The sequence below is a fragment of the Rhinoderma darwinii genome, chromosome 5 (assembly GCF_050947455.1).
Source record: "Rhinoderma darwinii isolate aRhiDar2 chromosome 5, aRhiDar2.hap1, whole genome shotgun sequence".
Taxonomy (NCBI): Eukaryota; Metazoa; Chordata; class Amphibia; order Anura; family Rhinodermatidae; genus Rhinoderma; species Rhinoderma darwinii.
The window spans coordinates 293,692,446-293,716,425 of NC_134691.1; the positions used below are offsets into that span (position 1 = coordinate 293,692,446).

A 23,980-nucleotide genomic window follows, 5' to 3' on the forward strand; every position below is an offset into this window, starting at 1 on the left:
AATTGTAAAAGATTTAGAGAGCTTAATACTGGCACATAACGTCTCCATCTAAAAGAACACCACCTCTAGAGGACAACTTGCACCACTATTGCCCTATCTAGTTGCAATGGGTGAGATTTATAAATGTAACTATTTCCGCTTTCTGCAATAAAGACTTTCTTAAAAAGGGATGGCCCTTGAGTTGCATATAGAGCGACTGTTTTATTAACGGTTTCAAACCACTTTTTCAGAGTAAGTATTCTATTCCTCTATGACACTGCCACCGTGGAGGTGTCCCCCACACATTATAGTAAGTATATAGCACTTCTGCCCCTTCATTTCATTGAGGCGCACTTTAACCCTTTAACCCCTTCAGGACTAAGCCTGTTTTGGCCTCCAGGACACAGCCGATTTTTTTAAATCTGACGTGTCACTTTATGTGGTAATAACTTCGGAATGCTTTTACCTATCCAAGTGATTCTGAGATTGTACTTTATGTTAGTGAAAAAATTTGGTAGATACATTTTGTATTTATTTCTGAAAAACACCAAAATTTAGAGACAATTTGCAAAAATGTGCATTTTTCTAAATTTAAACATATCTGCTTGTAAAACACATCGCAATACCACACAAAATAGTTACTAATTAACATTTCCCATATGTCTACTTTATATGTTTGCATAGTTTTTTTTTAACGTACTTTTATTTTACTAGGACGTTACAAGGCTTAGAACTTTAGCAGCAATTTCTCATATTTTAAAGAAAATTTCAAAAGGCTATTTTTTCAGGGACCAGTTCAGTTCTGAAGTGCCTTTGAGGGCCTTATACATGAGAAAATCCCCAGAAATCATTTTGAAAACTGCACCCCTCAAGGTATTCGAATCAGCATTCACAAAGAATTTATCTAAGGGTATAGTTAGCACTTTGACCACACAGGTTTTTCACTAAATATATTGGAATTAGTCTGTAAAAATGAAAATCTACTTTTTTTCTGAAAAAAACAGAAATTTTTTATATTTACAAGGAATAACGAAGAAAATGCACCCAAAGATTTGTAAAGCAATGTCTCCTGATTACAGCATTACCCCACATGTTGTAATAAACTGCTAATTGGACTCACAGCAGGGCTCAAGAAGGAAAGGAGCGCAATTTGGATTTTGGAGCACAGATTTTGCTAGAATGTTTTCGGTGCCATGTCGCGTTTGCAACGCCAAGGAGGGACCAAAGCAGTGGAAACCCCCCAAAAGTGACCACATTTTGGAAACTACACCTCTCAAGAAATTTATCTAGGGGTTTAGTTAGAATTTTGACCACAGTTTTTTTGCAGAATTTAGTGAAATTAGACAGTGAAAATGAAAATCTACTTTTTTTCTGAAAAACCAGACATTTTTAATTTTTACTTGGAATAAAGGAAAAAAAGAACCACATTTGTAAAGCAATTTCTCCTGATTACAGCAATAACCCATATATGGTAATAAACTGCTGATTGGACCCATGGCAGGGCTCAGAAGGGAAGGAGCATCATTGGATTTTGGAGAATGGATTTTGCTGGATTCGTTTTCAGTGCCATGTCGCGTTTGCAACGCCATGGAGGAACGAAAACAGTGGAACCCCCCCCCCCCAAAAGTGACCCCATTTTGGAATCACACCTCAAAGAATTTTTCTAGGGATATAGTTAGCATTTGGACCACACAGGTTTTTTGCAGAATTTATTAGAATTAGGCCGCGAAAATTAATATCACAATTTTTTTCCACTAAAATGTTGAATTTTCTCATTTTCACATGGGATAAAGGAGAAAAAAAAAAACAAACAATTTTTGTAAAGCAATTTTTCCCGAGTACGGAAATACCCCACATGTGGTCATACATTTTTTTCATTAGAAATTAACCATTTCAGGACAGATTAATTTTTTTGCTTTCTTATTTTCGTTTTTCACTCTCCGCCTTCCAAGAGCTATAACTTTTTTTTTTTTTTCCCGTCAGTGTTGTGAGGGCTTATTTCTTGCAGGAGGAGTTGTAGTTTCTATTGACACCATTTAAAGTGCCATAAAATGTACTGGGAAACTGAAAAAAAGATTCTTTGCAGGCTGAAATCGGAAAAAAATCTGATTACATTTTCTGGGGGTTTCGTTTTTACAACTGTCGCTGTGCTATACTACATTTACCAAGAAAAATCGAATTGTTAAAATAAAAATTGGTTTGTTTCACTACATTCTGAGAGCTGTAAGTTTTTATTTTTCGGTTGATTGAGCGGTGGGAGGTCTTACTTTTTGCGGGACGAGCTGTAGTTTTTATTGGTACCATTTTGGGGTATATGCGATTCTTTGATCACTTTTTATTCCATTTTTTTGCAAGCCGGGTGACCAAAAACAAGCAATTCTGACAATGTTTTTTAGTTTTTTTTTGCGGCGTTCACCATGTGCTATAAATGACAATTTTACTTTATTTGCAGGTCAATATGATTACTGCGATACCATATGTATATAGGTTTCTTTATGTTTTGCAGAGTTTGCGCAATAAAATCACTTTTTTTATAAAATAATTTATTTTCTGTGTCACCATATTCTGAGAGCCATAACTTTATTTTTTTATTGATTTTTTGGGGTGTTCATCGTGTGGGAAAAACAACATTACAATTTTATAGATTGGGTTGTTACGAATGCGGGGATACCAGATATGTGTACTTTTTTTAACGTGTTCATTTTTTGCCTATAATGAAAGTCTTCTTATAGGAAAAAAAGCATTTTTGTTTATATAAAAGTTATAACTTTTATTTTTACACTTTTTTTTTTTTTAAAACATTACCTTTTTTTTTACTTGCCCCACTCAGCCGGAGGCTGCTTCTCCGAGGCTTCCGTACATGGCAACCCGGAGGCCATTGTTGGGCCTCCGATTAGCACGACAAGCATCGGCAGCCTCCACAATCAATTAGTGCGGGCTGCCGATGTGCTTCAAACCCCTTAAATGTGGCGATCGCAATCGGTCGCCGCATTTATGGGGTAAATTGCCAAAATCAGCGGCGATGGTCCGCTGACCGGCAAGACTGGAGTGTCAGCTGTCGGGGACAGCTGACCTCCCGGTTCCCGGACACTGTCCATTAAGACAGTATGCGCCGGGAACCGCTCCGCATCTGTATGTCCTGGTGCGGAAAGCAAACCCTCTCCAGGACGTACAGTTGCGGCGCAGCGCGGGAAGAGGTTAAATACGCGGGTATTTTGGCCTTTAGGAACAAGTGAATGTTTTTGTTTTAACGCATTTCGTCAGCAATACATCTTTTTATTTTTAAGGTTCCGTAGCTATTTAAGAGCTTTAATTTATAGGAATTTTTTAGTGTAGGGAAATGCATAAGAAAAAAAAAAAGGCAATTCCGACATGTCTCTTAATTTATTTTCTTTATAGTGTTCACGGTTAAAAATAATAAAGGGCGTGACTTTATAGTATGGGTCAAGGGGAGTGTAGGGTTATATATAATTGATGTGTTTTTGTAACGTTGATTAAATAAAATGTATTTATTTTGAAAATAATATTTTGCAATGTTCACATCTGCGTTCCGGTTTTCCATTGTTCTGCTCCATCAAAGGAGCAGAATAATAAAAATAAGAAAGTGCTGGATACGTCGCATAACTGACACCGACTGTGCCGGATGGAACCCATTGGCTTTAATGGGTTCTCTCGGTTTTCATCATGGCGTCCGTTATTTTGCCTGACAAAATATCGCTATTTTGCCTGGCATTTTTTACCGGATCTGCGATGCAGAGGTGTTCAAGCCCTAGGCATTGCAATATTGATATTTGATACTTTTTTTTTTTTTACAAAAAGTTTGTCACCAGGGAGTCACCAGAATGTCCATATTAAACGAATAAAAGGGTATTGTAGAGGAGACTAACCTGTTTCTAATGTTTATTTTCAATTTCTGCTTACTGCCTCCTTTGTAGAGAAATCAGTTTTATTAACTTTATGCTAATGAGCATTTAGATGCAACCAGGGAGTCACCGTTGCCCCTAAAGGCTCCTACATCGCTACCCGGTTCAACCCCCCTCTCTTCTTACATTGATCGACAGGGGCCAGGCAGCGTGATCAGCTGCCTGGCCTCTGTCTTAACGCGCGCGCATCCCTGCTCTTTACTCATCGCATGCACAGTATGATGTTTCTGGTGTCCTTTCTAATGGGAACTACTTCGCAGTATTTCTACCTCTCTGTGCTCCGGCTGACTTGTGTGAATCCCGACCATGAAGAAGAAAACGCTGAGCTACGCGGTTTCCGTAAGTTCCATAGTACTGAATGGTAGTTACGGAAACTGCGAAGCTCGCGGGTCCCAGAGGTGGGACTCGCATCTATCTGACATTTATTGGATATTCTGTGGATATTTCATAAAGGTCCTGGATGGGAAAACCCCTTTTAAATGGCCCAGATCAGGTTTTTCTTCGATCCCGGCCATTGAAGCAGGAGTGTGACTGTCAATCACAGCCACAATCTCGTTCCTTATCGCACAGGCACAGCTGTTGTCCCCCCACACCCGATCAGGAAAAACGTATATGCACAGCATTCTGCGGGAACTACATCCTGCTGATGACATACATGCACTTCATTTTGTGGGAAGGGGTTAATAAATGTGCCCAATTGGGTTCCTTTGCATCTAAATCAATCTTTTGATCATAGCTCTGTTGAATAAGAAAATATTTCAGTCCGATAAGGGCGAGTTCACACTGAGTTTTTTGATGCGGAAACCGCACCGCATAACGCGCCAAAAAATGGCTGAAATACCTCCCATTGATTTCAATGGGAGGCAGAGGCGTTTTTTTTCCGCGAGCGGAAAAAACCGGCTTGCGGGAAAAAGGGACATGCCCTATCTTCGGGCGTTTATGCCTCTGACCTCCCATTGACATCAATGGGAGGCAGAGAAAGCGTATTTCGCAGCGTTTTATGGCCGCGGGTGAAAAACGCAGCGAAAATTGGCATGCAGGCAGATTTTCCTCCTGCAAAAAACTGTGTGTGAACCCGGCCTAAATGTGTCATATAAAAAAAAAAAGCATGGCTTACATTACCTGGCATAACTTCCAGCAGCTTCGTTTTTGCAGAAACTCTTGTACGCATTCGTATACTTCGGTCTCTGTGTGGCGCAGTCTCTGCCAATATCCCGTTAGGCCAAAACGAGTCTCTGCAATATCCGATAGTGAACAGTATTTCAAATTAGATCTGGTGTAAATACGTTTAGAATTACAAAGTAAGGAAAATTTTACATTCTGGTGACAACTTTTGTAGCATGATTATTATCTCTTAAGGGAAGTTAAATAATGTACAGGGCGAGAACGTGTTCATAAAATTATATATATGACGTAATTTTTTTGCCTTCCATCCCATATTATTACTGTTTATTATTGAATTCTTATTACACTTATCACAGATATATTACCGGCTTACCTGAAATGCTTGACATAATCTGCTACTTGATCAGGAGAGGTCATGGACTCCACATGATCAACTATTTTTCTGGTGATAAAAAAAAGGAATTTCATTGTTAGTTCCAAAAAACCATTCCTTTTTGTTTCGGGAGTCGTCCTTTTCCATACAGTAAACAGTCAGCGGTTACCGATTAATTGTGTCTCCATATGTCGCCCTAATGAGCTGCTGGAGAAGGCTGGTGATTTGTCTTCTTAGCCATTGATTTCTTTCTTTAAGGTCAAAGACTTCATCCATGAGCAGCAGCATTACACGAAGAGGGATATTGTCATCAACCTAACAAAACAAGATTTATATGATCTCTCAGTTAAGATGTCAAACACGGACTGTCCATTGCCAGCCCCAGGATACATGAAATGACACGTGAAAACACGTTTAAAGTTTATCAAGTGAAGAATTAACCAATAAATCAAAGACTGTATAGGTTTTCTGATTGTTTTTTTCCCCTAGAAACAGCTCCACTCTTGTCCATGGGCTGCATGTGGTATTGCAAAAAGAAATAAAAACAATCCAGGAACATATCCAACGACAATAGAAAAATATGCGCAACAGTTTTTTCCAATATGCTGCCTTGGTTCCGGGTTGACAAGGACCCTGCATGGGTTGAGACGTTACATTTTTTTCATGTATTGGATGGATAAAAAGAACACGACACTTTTTTCCTGCATGGATGCCGTCACACTATTGTTCTTTTTGGTTCCTGAAATCAGAATGAAGGATCCAACTCTGATATGAGAGTCGAGCACATGTAGGGTTTTTTTTTTTTTTTTTTTTTTAAGCGATTTCATATTTATATTAGGATATTTTCTGATAATTTTTTTTTTTTCTACTACCGGGAGAGAAAACATTAATAGAATTTTTTTAAAAATATTTCAAACCATTGTGGCAGTCAACTGTAGGTAAAAAACAGTATTTAAAGACAAGATGGGAACATGGTAAGCGAAGCACCTGATCATTTTACAGCCATGACGAACAATCTGAAGTACTTTAATACAAAGGCATTTATCAATGTGATGGTAACACGGGGATGTTCAGGGAGACACCGTGGAATGCTTTGTTGTGACATATAAAAATTCACAGTGGAGGACAGGTGCAGATTTATGACGATGACCAATACCCATATAATTACCAATAATCTCTGTGCTGTAAGTTCTAGTCAAAGATCAAGGTTTTCCAAATGGGATAGGAAATCTTTTAAGGTTTTTTTATTTTTTTTGATCTTCTGAAAAAAATACATCATCAACAGCAACGTGGGCTTTTGGGTGTAAACTATGAATATATGTTTAAGTGTTGGTAATCTAACCAGTCAAACACCAGATTGTAAACACCCATATATCTCCATATAATATGTTGTACATTGGTATTTGTATGGATATTTGAATAAACAATGAAATATCGGAGCCAAAATGAATAAAATTCCCAAAAATGACACCATTTTTTATTGTAGATATTGAAATATAAACATAGTTGCCACATAATTTTAATCTCTTAAGTGCATATTAACCCTTAATGACATAGTAACTTAAAGACCAGTAAAATTGTTTACCCCTCTGCAATCTAACAAGCATAACTTGTTTTGAGATTTTTTTTCAATTTTTTTATACTTAATTTAGCTTTTAACATCTTCTTGCATTTTCACATACAGTTATGTCACCGGAGAGGTTCCTATGCCGCATCCCGGTGTGCATGTACATGATAGTTATCACATGGGAACAGAAGCTGTGCCTGCGCTGACAGCCGTGCTCCCGATGCAACAGCTAGGAATGCTGTGGTCACCAGCGAGCGCTTGATTTAAGTGATTTGACAGAGAGATGGGACTCCCTCTATCACCTATCAGTGGCCCCATGAACGTGATAGTTGGCCACAGATAAGTTGCCATGGCAGCCGGGGGCCTAGCAAAGTCCCCCAGGCCTGTGTAGCTATTACACCGTGCCAGAGGCACACCCGAGTAAACTACCTGTCAGTTTTAGGCCTCATTTACACGAGCGTGTGCCTATTGCGCGCGAAAAAAACGCTGCGTATATGCAGCGTTGTTGCGTTTTAAACGCACGCACGACCAGCGTTTGCAACGCGCGTAAAAAACGCAGAGGTGATTATTGCGAGGCCAGCCTACAAATAAGCCAGCTGGCCCAACCCCTGCGTGCTGGGAAAAGCCGGTTTTGCACCTTAATTTCCGCCTCTGCTGAAACCCCAGTGTGTGTTTCTCCATTGAAGTTGTAATTGGCTTTGCATGGCACACTTATGCCTTCTCAGTCGCTGGCACGTGTGCTTCTTGCCTGGATGATCTTGTGTCGTTTTGGGGAGCGTCAACCCATGCTGCAGCACCAGACGCGTGGAAGATGTCGCATTTGGGTTCATTGTGGCCCAACGTACGACGAAAGGCCATTTCCATAGCCTGTATGAGGACTTACGACGGCATCCTGAAAAATTCAGAGCGTTCTGCCGCATGTCTGTGGGCACATTTTACCTTCTGCTTGAGCAGATTCGCTCTGGTATCACCTACAAGAATACCAACATGAGACGCTGCATTTCGCCAGAGGAACGTCTGCTTGTGACCTTGAGGTATGTGTGCAGTTGCTATTACTTAGTCAATGAAGAACATCAATTGCTTGGTATACATGTAGGGGCGCTTACGCAAGCCCCCATCTCCGCTGCGTCCCTTTTCCCCCATTTGTCTCCTGAATTGGTCACGGCAGCTCCGCCACCGTGTTTTTATATCTTGGACTGTTGGAGGAAAAACAAATATAACGCCATAAGAACTCTGCCCTCTCACTAAAATGAGGGGCCCTACCCTGCCAATGACATGGTACACAGTGATGCGCCTGCTCCACAAAAGGTCATTGGGCAATTGCGCGGAAGACACATACAGGGCCACAGTTCTTCAATAGGGATGACATTGCATTGCAGGAAAAAACATGGTACTCACCCAACCGACTGCGGTCCCGGGTTCGGCCACTCTCCCATTCCTCTCCAAAAAGCTCCTTTGCTACGTCCTCCCAGGCGTCCTCCTTGACCGTGCGGTCGTGGTACGCCTCCGCGCGAGTGTCCCAAATAGCCCCATGGCCCTGGACCAGGGTGATGAGGTGCTCTACGTCAATCCCACGCGGCATGGCAGCAGATCTCAGTGGAGTGAAATTTCTCAGACAACAGGCTTGCCCACTCGCAGTGAAACCGCAAGCACTTCCTGCTTTTTGTTTGCTTTGTCCAGCTTTATAAACTCTTTTTCAAGGACATAACAAGTGATGCGTGAAATTCGCGCATGCAACGCAGGAGCTTCTGTGTGTCATGCGTGTTTTTCACGCACCCATTGACTTCAATGGGTGCGTGATGCGCGAAAAACGCACGATAATAGAACATGTCGTGCGTTTTACGCAACGCACTCGCGCTGCGCAAAATTCACGCATTGTCTGCACTGCCCCATAGAGTAATATAGGTGCGTACGACACGCGTGAAAAGCACGTGCGTATATTACGCTCGTGTAAATGTTAGTATGGCAAACGGAAGCCAAACAATGGCTTCCGGGTCTGCCATGGACAGAAGCCCATCAGGACCAACCTTCGGCTGGTCCTGATAGGCTTCCTGTCAGAGTGACAGAAAGTCACTGTGCCGTTCCCGATGCACACTGTCGGCGACACTGTGCATCGGGAACTTGGAGATCAGCTGTCCCCGACAGCTGACACTCTCCAGTGTTGCCGATCAGCGGCTCATCGCCGCTGATTTCGGCAATTAACCCGTTACATGCGGGGCTCGATTGCGATCTCCGCATGTAGCGGGTTTGTAGCGCATCAGCAGCCTCCATGCAATCGTGGGGGCTTCTGATGCTTGTGATGGCACCCGGGGGCCAGACAACGGCCCCCAGGTCTGCCATGTATGTCAGCCTATGAGGATCAGCCTCTGCTGATCCTCGTAGACCAACTGTCAGAGTGACTGTGACGTCACACTGACAGTTGGAATACATTACACTACCTAGGTAGTGTAATGTATTCTAGCAGCGATCAGAGCTGCAGGTCAAAAAAAGAAAGTGTAAAAAGTAAAAGAAAAGTTCATAAACAAAAATATAAAGTGTAAAAAGTAAAAAAAAGTTAATAAAAATGTTTTATAAAAGTGTAAAAATAAAAAGGTTTTGTTTTCCTATAATAAGTCATTTATTATAGGGAAAAAATGAAAACGTTAAAAAAAGTACACATATTTGGTATCGCCGCGTTCGTAACGACCCAATCTATGAAACTATAATGTTAATTTTTCCGCACGGTGAACGCCGGAAACAAAATAAACGGAAAACTGTCAGCATCACTATTTTTTGGTCACCACCCCTCCCAAGATATAGAATAAAAAGTGATCAAAAAGTCGCATTTACCCCAAAATGGTACCAATAAAAACTACAACCCGTCCCGCAAAAAACAAGACCTCCCACAGCTTTTTTGATGAAAAAATAAAAAAGTTACGGCTCAGAATAGCGTGTCCCAGAAAATAAATTATTTTATAGAAACTTAATTTTATTGTGCAAACGCTGCAAAACTTAAAAAAAACTATACACATATGGTATCGGCGTAATCGTACCGACCGGCAGAATAAATTAAAACGTAATTTATTGCGCACGGTGAACGCTGTAATAAATAAAGAATTTAAAGCGCCAAAAATCGCTGTTTTTTGGTCACCTTAGCTCTAAAAAAGATCCTGAGGGGCCAAAATGCTCACTATACCACTAGAAAAATTCCTTGAGGGGTGTAGATTCCAAAATGGGGTCACTTTTGGCGGGTTTCCACTGTTTTGGTCCCTCCGGGGCGTTGCAAACCCGACACGGCACTGAAAACCAATCCAGCAAAATCTGCGCTCCAAAATCCAAAAGGCGCTCCCTCCCTTCTGAGCCCTGCTGTGGGTCCAAACATCAGTTTACGACCACATATGGGGTATTGCCGTAATCGGGAGAAATTGCTTTACAAATTTTGGGGTGCTTTTTCTCCTTTATTCCTTGTAAAAATGAAAAAATTCTATGTTTCCACAGAAAAATAGGTGATTTTCATCTTCACAGACTAATTCCACTAAATTCTGCAAAAAAACTGTGGGGTCAAAATTCTAACTATACCCCTAGAAAAATGCATTGAGGGGTGTAGTTTCCAAAATGGGGTCACTTTGGGGGGGTTTCGGCTGTTTAGGTACCACAAGACCTCCTCAAACCTGACATGGTGCCTAAAATATATTCCTAAAAAAAGGAGGCCCCGAAATCCACTAGCTGCTCCTTTGCTTCTGAGGCCTGTGTTTCAGTCCATTAGGACACTAGGGCCACATGTTGGATATTTCTAAAATCTGCAGAATCTGGGCAATAAATATTGAGTTGCGTTTCCCTGGTAAAACCTTCTGTGTTACAGATTTTTTTTTATTACAAATGAATTTCGGCAAAAAAAATGAAATTTGTAAATTTCAGCTCTACTTTGCCTTAATTCCTGTGAAACGCCTAAAGGGTTAAAATATTTTCTGAATGTGGTTTTGAATACCTTGAGGGGTACAGTTTTCAAAATGGGGTGATTTATGGGGACTTTCTAATATATAAGGCCCTCAAAGCCACTTCAGAACTGAACTGGTCCCTGAAAAAATAGCCTTTTGAAATTTTATTGAAAATATGAGAAATTGCTGCTAAAGTTCTAAGCCTCGTAACGTCCTAGAAAAATAAAAGTACGTGAAAAAAAATGATGCAAACATTAATTAGACATATGGGGGATGTTAACTAGTAACTATTTTGTGTGGTATTACTATCTGTTTCACAAGCAAATACATTTAAATTTAGAAAAATGCTAATTTTTGCAAATTTTTGCTAAAATTTGAAGTTTTTCACAAATAAATATTGAATTTATCGACCAAATTTTTTCACTAACATAAAGTACAATATGTCACGAGAAAACAATCTCAGAATCGCTTGGATAGGTAAAAGCATTCCGGAGTTATTACCACATAAAGTGACACATGTCAGATTTGAAAAAATAGGCTGTGTCCACAAGGCCAAAACAGGCTGCGTCCTAAAGGGGTTAAAAGTGTTTTTATTGTGCAATAGTAGTAAAACATGTATACATATTTGGTATCGCTGTAATCGTACCGACCCATAGAAAAAAAAATTAACACATTAGTTTTGTGAACGGCGTAAGATTAAAAACGCAAAAAAAGAAAAATGGTGGAATAGCTGTTCTTTTTTTTTTTTTTACCCCCCCAAAGGAGGTTTATAAAAGTTAATGAATATATTATATGTACCCAAAAAGGATGTCATTTTCTTCGAAAAGAACAAGCCCTCATACAGCCATTTCAACGGCAAAATAAAATAAAAAAGTTATGAATCTTGGAATGCGACTATGAAAAAACTAAAAAGAATGCTTTGTCATCAATGCCTAAAATTAGGCCTGGTCGTTATGAGGTTTACTTTCTATCCATATTTCGTTTTCTTTAATTTAAAAAACAAAAGAAAACACGTCTTCCCTTTTTATTTTGCCACCTTAATAGATTAAAATAATTAAACCTATTTAGCCTTGAAAAGAGACGACTAAGGGGGGACATGATTAGCTTATAAAAAAATATGAATGGTACATACAAAAAATATGGTGAAATCCTGTTCCATGTAAAACCCCCTAAAAAACAAGGGGGCACTCCCTCCGTCTGGAGAAAAAAAGGTTCAACCTGCAGAGGCGACAAGCCTTCTTTACTGTGAGAACTGTGAATCTATGGAATAGTCACCGCAGGAGCTGGTCACAGCAGGGACAGTAGATGGCTTTAAAAAAGGCTTAGATAATTTTCTAGAACAAAAAAAATATTAACTGCTATGTGTAGACATTTTTCCCTTCCATTTTCCCATCCCTTGGTTGAACTTGATGGACATGTGTCATTTTTCAACCGTACTATGTAACCTTGCAACCACTTATACACCACTAGGGGGAGTTCACTTCATATGGATTTTTACAGCTCCCATTGAACTCAATGCTAGGTGTATACTACAAGCTCCCCTAGTGGTGGCTACTGGCATCAAGATTTATCATTTAAAGAGGTGCTGTCACCAGATTATAAGTGCCCTACATAATGTGACTGGCGCTGTAATGTAGATAACAGTGGTTTTTATTTTGAAAAACTATCATTTTTGAGCAAGTTATGAGCAATTTTATATTTATGCTAATTAGTTTCTTAATAGACAACTGGGCGTGTTTTTAATTTTTACCAACTGGGCATTGTACAGAGGAGTGTGTGACGCTGACCAATCAGTGTCATACACTTCTCATTGTTCCAGCCCATTGTTACAGTGTGATTGTGAAAGAAGCTGGGCTGGAACAATGAGAAGTGTATGACGCTGATTGGTCGCTGATGCTACCCACTATTGTATATAGTAAAAGCTGCCAATCATCGGCGGCTGGGGGCTTGGGAGCTCATGAATATGCCAGACTTCTCCCTCGCATTCAATATGTAAGTTATCCTATTCACTAAACGATCATACATGAGTGACAGACTGCTGAAATTATAGTGCCTGTCACTGCATTATGCAGCCCTCAGAGAAGGCAGCATAAAGTCTGTGACATGTTCACTTTAGGCCCCATGCACACGACCGTGCCCGCAATCACGGCCCGCGATTGCGGGCACGGCCGGCCGCTGACTGACAGCCGCATTTTCGGGCCGTGCTCCCATACAAAGTATGGGAGCACGGCCCGCAAAATGCGAAAGAACGGACATGTTCCATAATTCCCGTAACATTTCCACGGCACTGACACCCTTCCGTAGTGCTACGGAAAGGTGTCAGTGTTCAATGAAAGTGAATGGCTCCGTTTTTGCGGACCGCAATTGCGGTCCCCAAAAACGGAGGTTTTTTGCTGTCGTGTGCATGGGGCCTTAAGAAACAGTCAGGGAAAGCGGATACATACAGCATGCAGCTCCCCCTCACGTAGCTACAGTTGCTTTTCCCTCAGCATGTGCAGATGGGAGGGTGTAATGGGAGAAGAGACTGCTGCGGAGCAGCGCTCTTTGCACCAACAGTACTGTCCTAGCTGTGCTTAGGAAGAAGAGTAAAGTCCTTTTCTCCTTGCCTGAGCATAGCTCGGTACAATCAGCAGTAGGAGTTTTTCTGCTGTACACAATACCTTTTTGTTACACAGGTCCCCCTGAAAATGACCTGATCGAAGGATATCCTGCTGCTGGGATCCCTGGCAATCTGATGTAATCTGTGGGGGAATCGGCAGTAAGGCCAGGTTCACACTTAGCGTAAATACAGCGGATTTTCCTTAATGTATTTCAATGCGGAAAATTTGAAGCATAATATAGTAGCAGCAGAGTGGACGAGATTTGAACAAATAACTCATAAGCGGAAAAAACGCTTAGAAATTAACCTGCAGTTTTTTAATTTGCAGCCAATTGTATTGGCGGAATCGCTGTATTTTCGTTGCGGGTGTTCCCCATTGAATTCAATGTGGAGGTAAAACCTGCAACAAATAGCAGACGACATGCTTATCTTTTGGTAGAAAAGCTGTGATTCAGCTGCAAAAAAAAAAAAAAACGCAACTCAGGAAAAAAAAAAAAATCTTACACTTACCCAGAATTCTGTGCCTCTTCGCCCAGGTAGGGCTCCTGGGATGACACTTCATCCCATGTGCCTGCTGCAGCCAATCACAGGCTGTAACGCTCACATGGGATGAAATCATCCGTGGAGGCCAGGCTGCTGGACGGCAGAGGGTAAGTATGCGCGTATTTTTTCTCTTCTGTTTTTCGCAGCGGACATTCAGATCGAAAAACTGCAGCACAATTTGATGCTTTTTTTGTCAGGAATCTCCGGCGGCCGCCAGGGTGGACACGCTGTGTACTTTTACTCTGCGTATCCACCCTGTGTGAACTTACCCTACGTTTTTAATTCCCCTACAGCGCCATCATAATGGAAATTAAGCATTTAAAATCAATGGGCCGTCCACATAACGCACCTATGTGCAGGGTCCTCCAGGGACATAGACCCTCTTTGTAGTCACTCTCTGCCCCAAATAATAGTCTTCTCTCGTCTCTGGATAAAATTTGATATCACATTAAAAAATAAAGATAAAATCAATAAAGTCTGAAGATTTATGACAGAGCTAAAACACAAAAGGACAGAATGAGGAATGTCAGAAAATAAAGACCTCTACAAAGTGGTTTTACCTGTACTTATATAGTATAAGAATGTGTCCCCACAGCGACCAATTTCACTAGATATTTTAAGAGAATTATGTACTCACATTGTCATCTAGTTGCGCAGACACTCGGCAATGTTCAGGATCTGAATCGGTCTTTGGAACAAGGATTGGAGCCTTAATGAAGGAAGACAATATAAAATAAAATAAAAAATATGTTGGCGGCTGCATGAAACCAGAATGTAATCATTTAAAAGGTGTTAGCCAGGAGTTTTGCAGTAGCAAAGGGGAGAGTGTAAAAAAAATAAACGGGTACGGTCTCCGTCAGTCCCATAGATTTTGAATTGAGTGGCAGCGCGCAAGCTCCATTCAAACTTCTTCTCACGGCGGTCGTGCAGTGAGATGGAACAGCGGGTTCAAGAGAGCGGTGGGGTCAGCAGCGATCATAGACTTAGCACCTATCCCGTAGAGAGGTTATAATTGTCAATTCTGGGAATACCCCTTTAAAGAGGAATGAGAGAGCACAGAGAGAGCACAGATCAGTTACCCTAGCTTCCCCCTGCCCTGGGAGGGATAAATGTAATAGAACACAGTTGTAAAAAAAAATAAAATTAAAACAAAACATTTAAAAAAATAAAATGGAAAGCCCCAACAATAAAAAAAAAAATAGAAGAGAAAACATTTAAAAACCAAGCCCCTCTCATGTTTCATGATATTTAAAATTGTTTAGATCAATTGCTTTGTTTACAGGATGACCAATTATTAAGGTATGTTCACACAGAGTTTTTTTGCAGGCAGAAAATTCTGCCTAGAGAAATCAGATCCAGCTTTTTTTTTTTTAAGTGGTTTTGAACCACACGCGTTTTATGCCACAGTATTTTTTAGCTATCTCTTTATTTTTGCCGAAAACGCGTCAAAAAAACGTTTACTTCCGTCTCCCATTGATTTCAATGGGGTTTTTGAGGCGGAAAACGCCTCAAGATAGGGCATGTCGCTTCTTTTTCCCGTGAGCAATTTTTTTTTTGCTCGCGGTAAAAAAAATGCTTCCATCTCCCATTGAAATCGATGGGAGTAAAGTTCGGCCGCTTTTTGCCGCGGTTATCGCCGCGGCAAAAAAAACTTTGTGTGAACAGGGCCTAAGGCCTTATTCACACGACAGGGTCCGAGTGTCGGCTGATTAAAATCGGCCGTTTATGCATCCGTTCCGATTCCGTTGCGGGCCGGGCATATCTGGACAGTGACATCAGGGGCAACTCCTGAAGTGGAATCTCCATGTGGCCGGTGATTCCACTTCAGGAAAAGCCCCTGTCGTCTGTGTCCATTTATGGACACTGAACGTTACTGGCTTCGCCTGGTGTGGAATCCCCGGTCACAGAGTGTTCGGGGATTCCGCTTCAGGCATTGCCCCTGATGTCACTGTCCATATACACTAAAGTGGGGCTAGCACATAGAGCAGGGAGATACCTCCCTGCTCTGCTATAGTGGCGTCGCTACAGCAGTAGCAGCCACAGCTAGCGGCGCCATCGGCCATGGGAGGTGTCGTCGAGCCAGAGCACTTTTAAAACCAGCAGGGGAAGGGAACCAGCGCAGCACCCCTTTCCACCTGCTGTACACCTCGGCCCTGCCACGCAGTACCCCTCTATAAGGGCACCCCGACAGTGTAGAAACTTACCTGCAGCATACAGCGCTTCGTCCGAATGGCATTAACTCCTCCTCCTCACATGCACTCTGCTCTGTGAGGAGAGAGCGAGCGACGGTAGACACGGCCGTTACTCGGGACACATTCCAGTGATGGCCGCGTATTACACAGCCCCATAGTCTTCTATGGGAGCCGGGCGAACGGCCGAAAATAGGGCATGTCCCATTTTTTGACGGCCGGGTTTCCCGGGCCGTCAAAAAATCGGTGTGAATAGCCCCATTAGGGGGTCTATTCTTCCTACTGCAGCCGTGTGACGGCCGTTTTATGAACGGCCATCACCCGGCCGGGAAATCCTGTCGTGTGAATAAGGGCTTATAAGATCCAAACAATACTATTTATCCATTTTAAATCAAAATAATTACATTTATGGCCAACTGCAGAATTGAGCAAGGACAACGGAAGGCTCCGATTTTTTAGAAAATGTACAGCCATAACAGCAATGTGTAGCTACATGGTGTCATTTACAGGATATCTGCACCATGCATCTGTAGTCTTCTTGTACCATATGATATCATTTATAGGTATTAAATAAGGAACAGACCTTAAAAAAGGATTGCTTTAGATCTTGTCCGATTTTTTCTGACATTTTGCCCACGTTGTCAGACATCTTATTCATCCCTTCAGCGAAGCTGTCTGGTATGGATTTCACCGCATTGGAGACATTCCTCATTGAATTGCGCAGTGGATTTACAAACGTGTCCATCTACAAGGAACAATAGAGGCAACTTTGATCAGCTACAACTTTTCTAATATTGTCATTTTGTTTGATATTTGCACATATAGAGTGCATGAATTTTTTAAAATGATACTGTACCATTGTAAGCGGATGCCTTATCAAAGCTAAAATTCTTTAAACAGAACTTTCCTTCCCTTAATCATGTTACCGGGTCTGATAAATATGCTTTTTAACTGTACCACAATTCCCACTATCCTTTCCTCCATCATTCTGTGTCAACCACTCCAGGTCCCTTTTTTTTTTTGGAGCGCCAAGTGGGTTTGCCATTTTTTTCTTCCCCACACACAGGAGTTAATGGGAAGAGCGCTCTGCATGCTACACATGATTCATCCAGTCCAGATGCTGCCAAATTGCATTGTGGTCCAAATCAAAACCAATAACACATTGAGGGGTCAACTTAAATATTTCCCTCTTGCCTTATTTCTACATAGTCTGATGCATCCTTACATTAACTCATATTTCGCAAGTTATATAAAAATATTTAGAAACCTAAAATGGGAATGGGAAATACCCTTTTTGAAAGGGGCTTTTTTTTTCTTAATACATACCTTACGTGCAAAGTCCCCCTTCCCTTTATTGTAGGCTTTGTTTTCAAGAAAGTCAAATACACAAGGAGCAAGAGCAGGACAGGCCTTCAGCAACTCAGGACTTAGTAATAACTACAAGCAAATAATACAAACAATAAACGCTCAACATTTCAGACCTGTCAAAAGAATAAAAATCTTAAATATAGTAATTTATAGGGTGATCTGCCCGATCATCGAGAACTGTGCAGTTATTTATATCCGCACAGTCCGGTCCCTGTCCAGCACTAAATGGTATAAATCCCCTATTTTACCCTAGATCACCAGGGAAGAAAAATACACCTTCTATCTTCTAGACGACCAGGTATTAACCCCTTATTTTATCCAAGACCATCATAGAATAAAATAGTAACACCTCTTCTATCCTAGGTCGCCAGGTAACAAGATATGAACTAGTGACATCAACTCCTCCAGTGAAGTTAGAATTTTTTTTCCCCCTATTTTCTGTTGTCTAAATCCGGGTGCGTCCTAAGATCGATATATCTGCTGGTCCTAAAATATGTAATGATGCATAAGAAAAGCTTTGAAACAAATAGCTTTGTTGCTCAGGCTGAAGACCAACACTTTACCTGTAAGTACGCATTTAAATCCACTTTCCTCTTTTCCAAAAATTCTTTATCCATGTTATTGAAAGTCTTTTTTCCTGGCAGCTTGAGGAGACCAGCCAGGTTTTCAAACTAAAAAAATTAATTAAAAAAAAAAAGATAACTGATTAGAAAGACTATTGAAGCACTCAGACACAAGTGGAAATTCTGTAGGGTTGGTTATGCACGGTGGCAGTAGAACAGAAAAACACACTACTAATGTTGTGTGAATATGGCCTTGCTTAACAAGTCTCTCATACACTCCGTTATTGATAGATAAATGGACACAAGACAAATGTTGACAGATATCCCAGCTTAAATGGCTAATGGAGCAGCTACGAGAAGCTACCGCTCTACTATCCAACCTATTAAGATGGCCAGAATTGATACAACATTAGGTCATCATGGTCGTTCCCTGAGCATCTTTTCTCTGTTTATTTCTAAAAAAAAGTTGGGGAAGGCACACTTAAAAAAGGGGTTTCTCCGGTTTGCAAAAGCTTTTTTCACATATACTATTTGGGAATTCTGAATAAAATACAAGGGGGTCTCTTGTTCAGGATCCTCAGCTATTGGCTAGGGCTTAGAGTGGCTACAAAGAGGTGTCTCACTCTGGATGACCCAATATGTCCATGCATTGGGACTTCAATGGGAACTGTGCAATACTTAATTACTCCTGTGATGGTGCTGCAGGGAAAATGAACACTTGCTGATGGGTTAACAGATTATAGTTAATAGCTGGCGGTCCCAGCAGTGGGATAGCCTATAATCAGCTTATTTCTGAGGGACCATTCTAACACAAAATGGATCCGAAGTGGACAACCCCTGTAAACATGTGTTTACCAAAGTAATGACACACACTGAATTATTGGAGATTGAAATTATTTTTTTTTAAAAGGTACTACAGTGCAGAATTGGGGAAGGGAGATTAACAGTTTATGTATTTACATATCTATATAGAAGTAGATATGCATGGACCATAGGTAGCCACAACTTCTGTGCATATATTTCAGTGTAATGTGGTGGTCATCATGCTAGGGGCAGTAGTACATCCTTTAGGGGGCCATGCTGTAGATCCGCTCGCGGACTCTGAACTCCCCACTTTTAGGCTTTATATGAGGCCTGAAGTACACCAAGCAAAAAAAAAAAGTAAGTACAAATGAAAAAACTTTTATTCCCATAAGTCTGTATGAAGACAATGTGGGCAGAATTAGTGCCCTGTTGACATATTTGTCTGGTTTACATCTTAAAGGGGCAGAACAGCACAGCTGGTCATTTGTCTCCAATGGATATTTCAGAACGTAAGTGAATCTTACCATAAACAGGAAGAATCGAAAAGGGAAGCGGTGGAGTGGAGAAATCTTGTGATTTAAAAAAGTGATCATGAAGAATACTGACAATTTTTTTATTTTTCTACTACTCGCTGGCTTTGGGTTTCTCAACGAGTCCCACTTTCTGGCTTCCCTGATTGTCAAACAGTGTTGGAGGCAGCTGGACGTGTGAAACAGAAAATATCAAAAATACAAAAGCTCCTGTTCCATATCTTCCCCTTAATAATATGCTGCCCTCAGATGGGGCAACATATCATAGATGGCAGGTCCACTTTAATAAAACAAAGCTCTTCTCTTTCCAATTCACAGCAGTTATTAAAAGGTAAAAAAAAACAAAAAAAAACAAAAAAAAACAAAAAAAAAAACAACCTGTATCCCAAAGCAAAACTTAAATACAATGTATTATCCCAGTGTAGAAACATAGCATATCACCTCATGTATTCTCCTGCAGCCGCTGCACTACTCATGGTCTTGAAACCAATGACAACAGGTAAAATATGTCACGCGCTAGGTTATAAGGTAATTGAGATAAAGTGTTAGGCTGATTTTCTACGTTGTTGAACAAGTACTGAATTCAGTGGGTGGGAAACCCTGCTAAGCCTTGAGATCAGGAGTTTATGGACAGCTGGAAGTAGGATCTGTATTCACATTGCCTCATCCACTATAACAATGAATCTGGAGAGGTCACTTTAGGTTCAAAACACGTTTCTTGAGATTTGACACTTAAGTCACTTCATTTCATTCACGTCAATTAAACACCCAAAAAAAAAAACCCAAACAGCTTTGTGCACAGAATAGAAAAAAAACAAAACTAAAAAAGTTCCCCCAGAAGGGGGCAAAATGATATTTGAGGCAGAGACAAGTCATTGTCTCCCATAGCGGCTAGCGGGAGGTTAACACTATAAAATACATGATCCAATAGTAGAAAGCATTTCCAAAGACAAGTCCTTACCTCAGTTTACAAGTTAATAGAACAATAAATGTGAGCCAATAAAAGGCATATTTCTGGTGGCACAAAGAAAAGCCTCCAGCTGTCTCAGCTCAGACCCCACAGACCCATGAGCTGTCAACCAAAGCCCATACACTCAATTCCCAAGCTCCGTTTTTTTCCTTCCTAAGCCGTGTGACCAATACAACAAATTATGTGTGCCACTGTTCCACCGCCATTCTTCTGCGCTTCTCAGCATTAGTCCAGAAATGATCTGGTTACAATATAAATAGGATTGTGCTTCAGAACGGAGCGGTGGTATACATTACTGCCAAATACACAAGACAGTGAAAAGGATAAAATATTGATATCCACTTCTTCAAATCTGTAGAATATTCCTGCTCCAGTTCAGTAAGGGCCTGTTCACATCAGCGTGCGTCTTGCTTTCCGTTCATTATTGCGTCGGAGGAACAGACAAACGGAAATACAAACTAATTGCAATGGTATTTTTTTTGGTTTCAGTTTGCCTCCGTTACGCTAGATTTCCATTTTTACTCGCGGCAGCGTAGTGTACTGTGCTATTGTTTCCGTGAAAAAGACGGAAACTTAGGCAAACTGACAAAAAAAAAAAAATACCATAAACAATACTTTCCGTTCGTCTGTCCCTCTGACGGAACAGATGAACGGAAAGCCAAACGGAAGCCCAACACTGATGTGAACAGGCCCAGATCAGATGGAGACTCACCCTTGCAGACCTGTAGGAGAAGGTTTTCTTGTTTTACTGTTGGCAGTTACTTTTGGTTCTGACGGACCAGGTGGATACGGAGGATCTGATAATTGTAGGCAGTGTGATCATTGACCAACACCTCTCCACTCCAGCACTGCTGACATCTCCGAAGCAGGTTAAATTTTTTCGCAAGACTGAAATTGGTAGGAACCCACTGCAAAGGAACCGATCCTTGTTTTTCAGTGGGACTGATTGATCACACCAGCTCTTCCATGTGAGTAACAGAAAGCTTCTGGTCCATCTCCAGTTCCATTAGATTGTAAGCTTGTGCGACTACTTGTACATTTATACACACACTCGTAAAATATAGTGTATGCAATTCTTTTTATAACATAAAAACATGCTCTCTCTGAATTAGAGGTCCCTAGAAACTTTAGAAAACAGAGGAATTTAAGAAAAATCCGAATCTCCAAAAGAATTTCCCACAAAAGATATTTTTTAACATATCGATTAAATATGCCATAAATGTCTGATCGGATTGGGGTCCAACCAATACCAAGAACAGGGTCCAGTTCCCTATTCCTAGTAGAGACGTGGGCAAGCATGTCTAGTCACTCACCACTATAGTGAATGGGAGATCCAGAAACAGCAAAGCATTCATTTAGCTGCGCCCATGCTTCCCATTCACTCCAAGGCTGGGTTTACACTATGTGTTTTTGTTGCATCTATAACAAGTGTTTTTTGTGTTGACCTATGAACTCCCATGAGTTTAACAACCAAAACAAAAAAAAAATGCTAAAAAACACAACTGAAAAGCACAGCATGAACCCAGTCTAAGGGATAGTGACACTGCATACATGGCCATTGATCTGCCAAAACAGGAGACTGGGCAGACCTATTCATGGGGTCGGTTAAACTTCCAAAGATCTTATCGATATGCCATAAATGTTTTGCAGTGGAAAAAATACTTTAAGGAAATAAGACTTCTCAGATTCTACCCATAGTGAACACACTCACAATGTATATGGGTTCCCGATATGCGATTTCAAAGCCTAGTTCCATACCTGTTCAGTGATCCGCATGTGGAAGTCATGGAAGTCACTGTAACGGCGATAGGTTTTCCATATATCTTCAATGCCATCTAAGCCTCGCCGCTGGACAGTGATGGCATACAGTGCATAGGTTTTCCCATGTTCATTACAAACTCCTGCCACAGCATATGGGTCACAGTCAACATGAACTGGTAGTTTAAAATGTACAAAGACAAATGCACATACAAAAAGGGATAGAAGAAAGAGTATGAAATGAACAGAAAATGAAATCAAAGCAGACAATCCTATGTCCTAGGCTTCAGAATACCTGTGGTCTATACAAAGAAGAGGTGGATATTTTGTGGGTCATCCCAATAATGAGCAATAATGTAAAAACAGCTTATAAGTAGAACCAGAATATTAAATCAAAAGGACGTAGAGGAGTGTATTATGTGCCTCAGCTATTGATTTCATGGATGTTACCGAGGAAATATATTAGCCTATTATAATGCACCTTTAGTGTTATTCCCCTTTTATTGGGTTTTTGTTCTTTTTACAAAAAAAGTTACATTTTTTTTTTATTTTTTACAAAATGAACATGACGGCGGACCCCACTATAAGTTAATGAATGGATACTATGATGCCAATGTAAACAGAGCCTGATTGACCTGGTTAGTGAAACTGGGAAAGCTGCCCATAGATATATAGGGTCACAAATAAAAGAACAAGTAGTTCGTGGTGGAGGCCAAAAAGCCCCTTAAGTGCAAGTGGATGGTGACCGGATATTCAAGCGCTGTCTTTTTCTTATTAGGTGAACACTGATGTGCTCCTTATTTGGGGTCTATGTATGTTGATGTGAGCGAATACGGTTTAGGACAACCTCATTTATACCTTAAAACTGGTCCTGCAAAAGTCTATTTAGTAGAATTATACTACATCGCTTCTTAGAACATATATCACCTATTAATATAATAACGTTAGTAGCAGAGCGGCATTAGGAATTTTTTTCCCAAATATAAGATAAAGTGAGAAAAGTTTAAAAGCACTTGAAGAATGTGTGGGCTTTTCATGTGCTCGGACAGTGAACACATACTTCATGTCAAGCGGCTGGTATCCTCTTTCATATGGTATGTGACTCGCCTATTAAAAGATTTATAGTTCAGGAGAACATTTAGCACTGTCAAGTAATCCTAATGTACGGAGACTAAGTGCGCTTCTGATACTGTCCAGCAGAACCTGGATATCCATTCAGGGGAAGAAATGGCAAGAAATTGTGTGGAATTACTGCATGTGCTGAAACTAGATCTTAGCATTTATCTCAATTGGCCACAGTAACGTCTTAGGGTTAAAATACATAAACGTTAACTAGTGATGTATAATGCGACAACAAAACACTAAACAACAATAGTGTAGTCACCTTACTAGGATGTGGCTACGAATAGTTTCAGTGAAACAACAACTTTCACTAGGTCAGTCCCTTAACTTGCCGACTTTTGTGTTTTCAGTGGAATGTAAACGATGAAAAATATCTGTATCCGTGATTGCTACTTTATTTGAAGAGACTGTTTGAATCCGTGCTGATGCTGCTGTGATCACAGGATTGTATTATTAACCCCTTAAGGACACGGACAATTTTTTCGGTTTTTCAATTCGTTTTTTTCTCCCCCTCCTTCTAAAAGCCATATTTTTTTTTATTTATTAGTCGACATAGCCGTATGAGGGCTTGTTTTTTGCGGCACAAGTTGTCGTTTTTCATGGTACCATTTAATGTATTATAAACTGTACTGGGAAACTGAAAAAAAAAA

General features: G+C 40.7%; 1 protein-coding gene across 1 annotated transcript in view; it reads right to left on the bottom strand.

Moving 5' to 3' along the window:
• Positions 1-23,980, bottom strand: part of SNX13 (sorting nexin 13) — a 128,914-nt gene that overhangs the window by 1,470 nt on the left and 103,464 nt on the right. Inside the window, exons 18-25 of the mRNA XM_075827299.1 lie at positions 22,209-22,351; positions 18,147-18,254; positions 17,542-17,652; positions 16,799-16,960; positions 14,664-14,735; positions 5,570-5,715; positions 5,401-5,469; positions 5,025-5,137 (exon numbers count right to left, since the gene is read on the bottom strand). Coding sequence (XP_075683414.1) covers positions 5,025-5,137; positions 5,401-5,469; positions 5,570-5,715; positions 14,664-14,735; positions 16,799-16,960; positions 17,542-17,652; positions 18,147-18,254; positions 22,209-22,351 — 924 coding nt within the window. The remainder of the gene's footprint in view (positions 1-5,024; positions 5,138-5,400; positions 5,470-5,569; positions 5,716-14,663; positions 14,736-16,798; positions 16,961-17,541; positions 17,653-18,146; positions 18,255-22,208; positions 22,352-23,980) is intronic.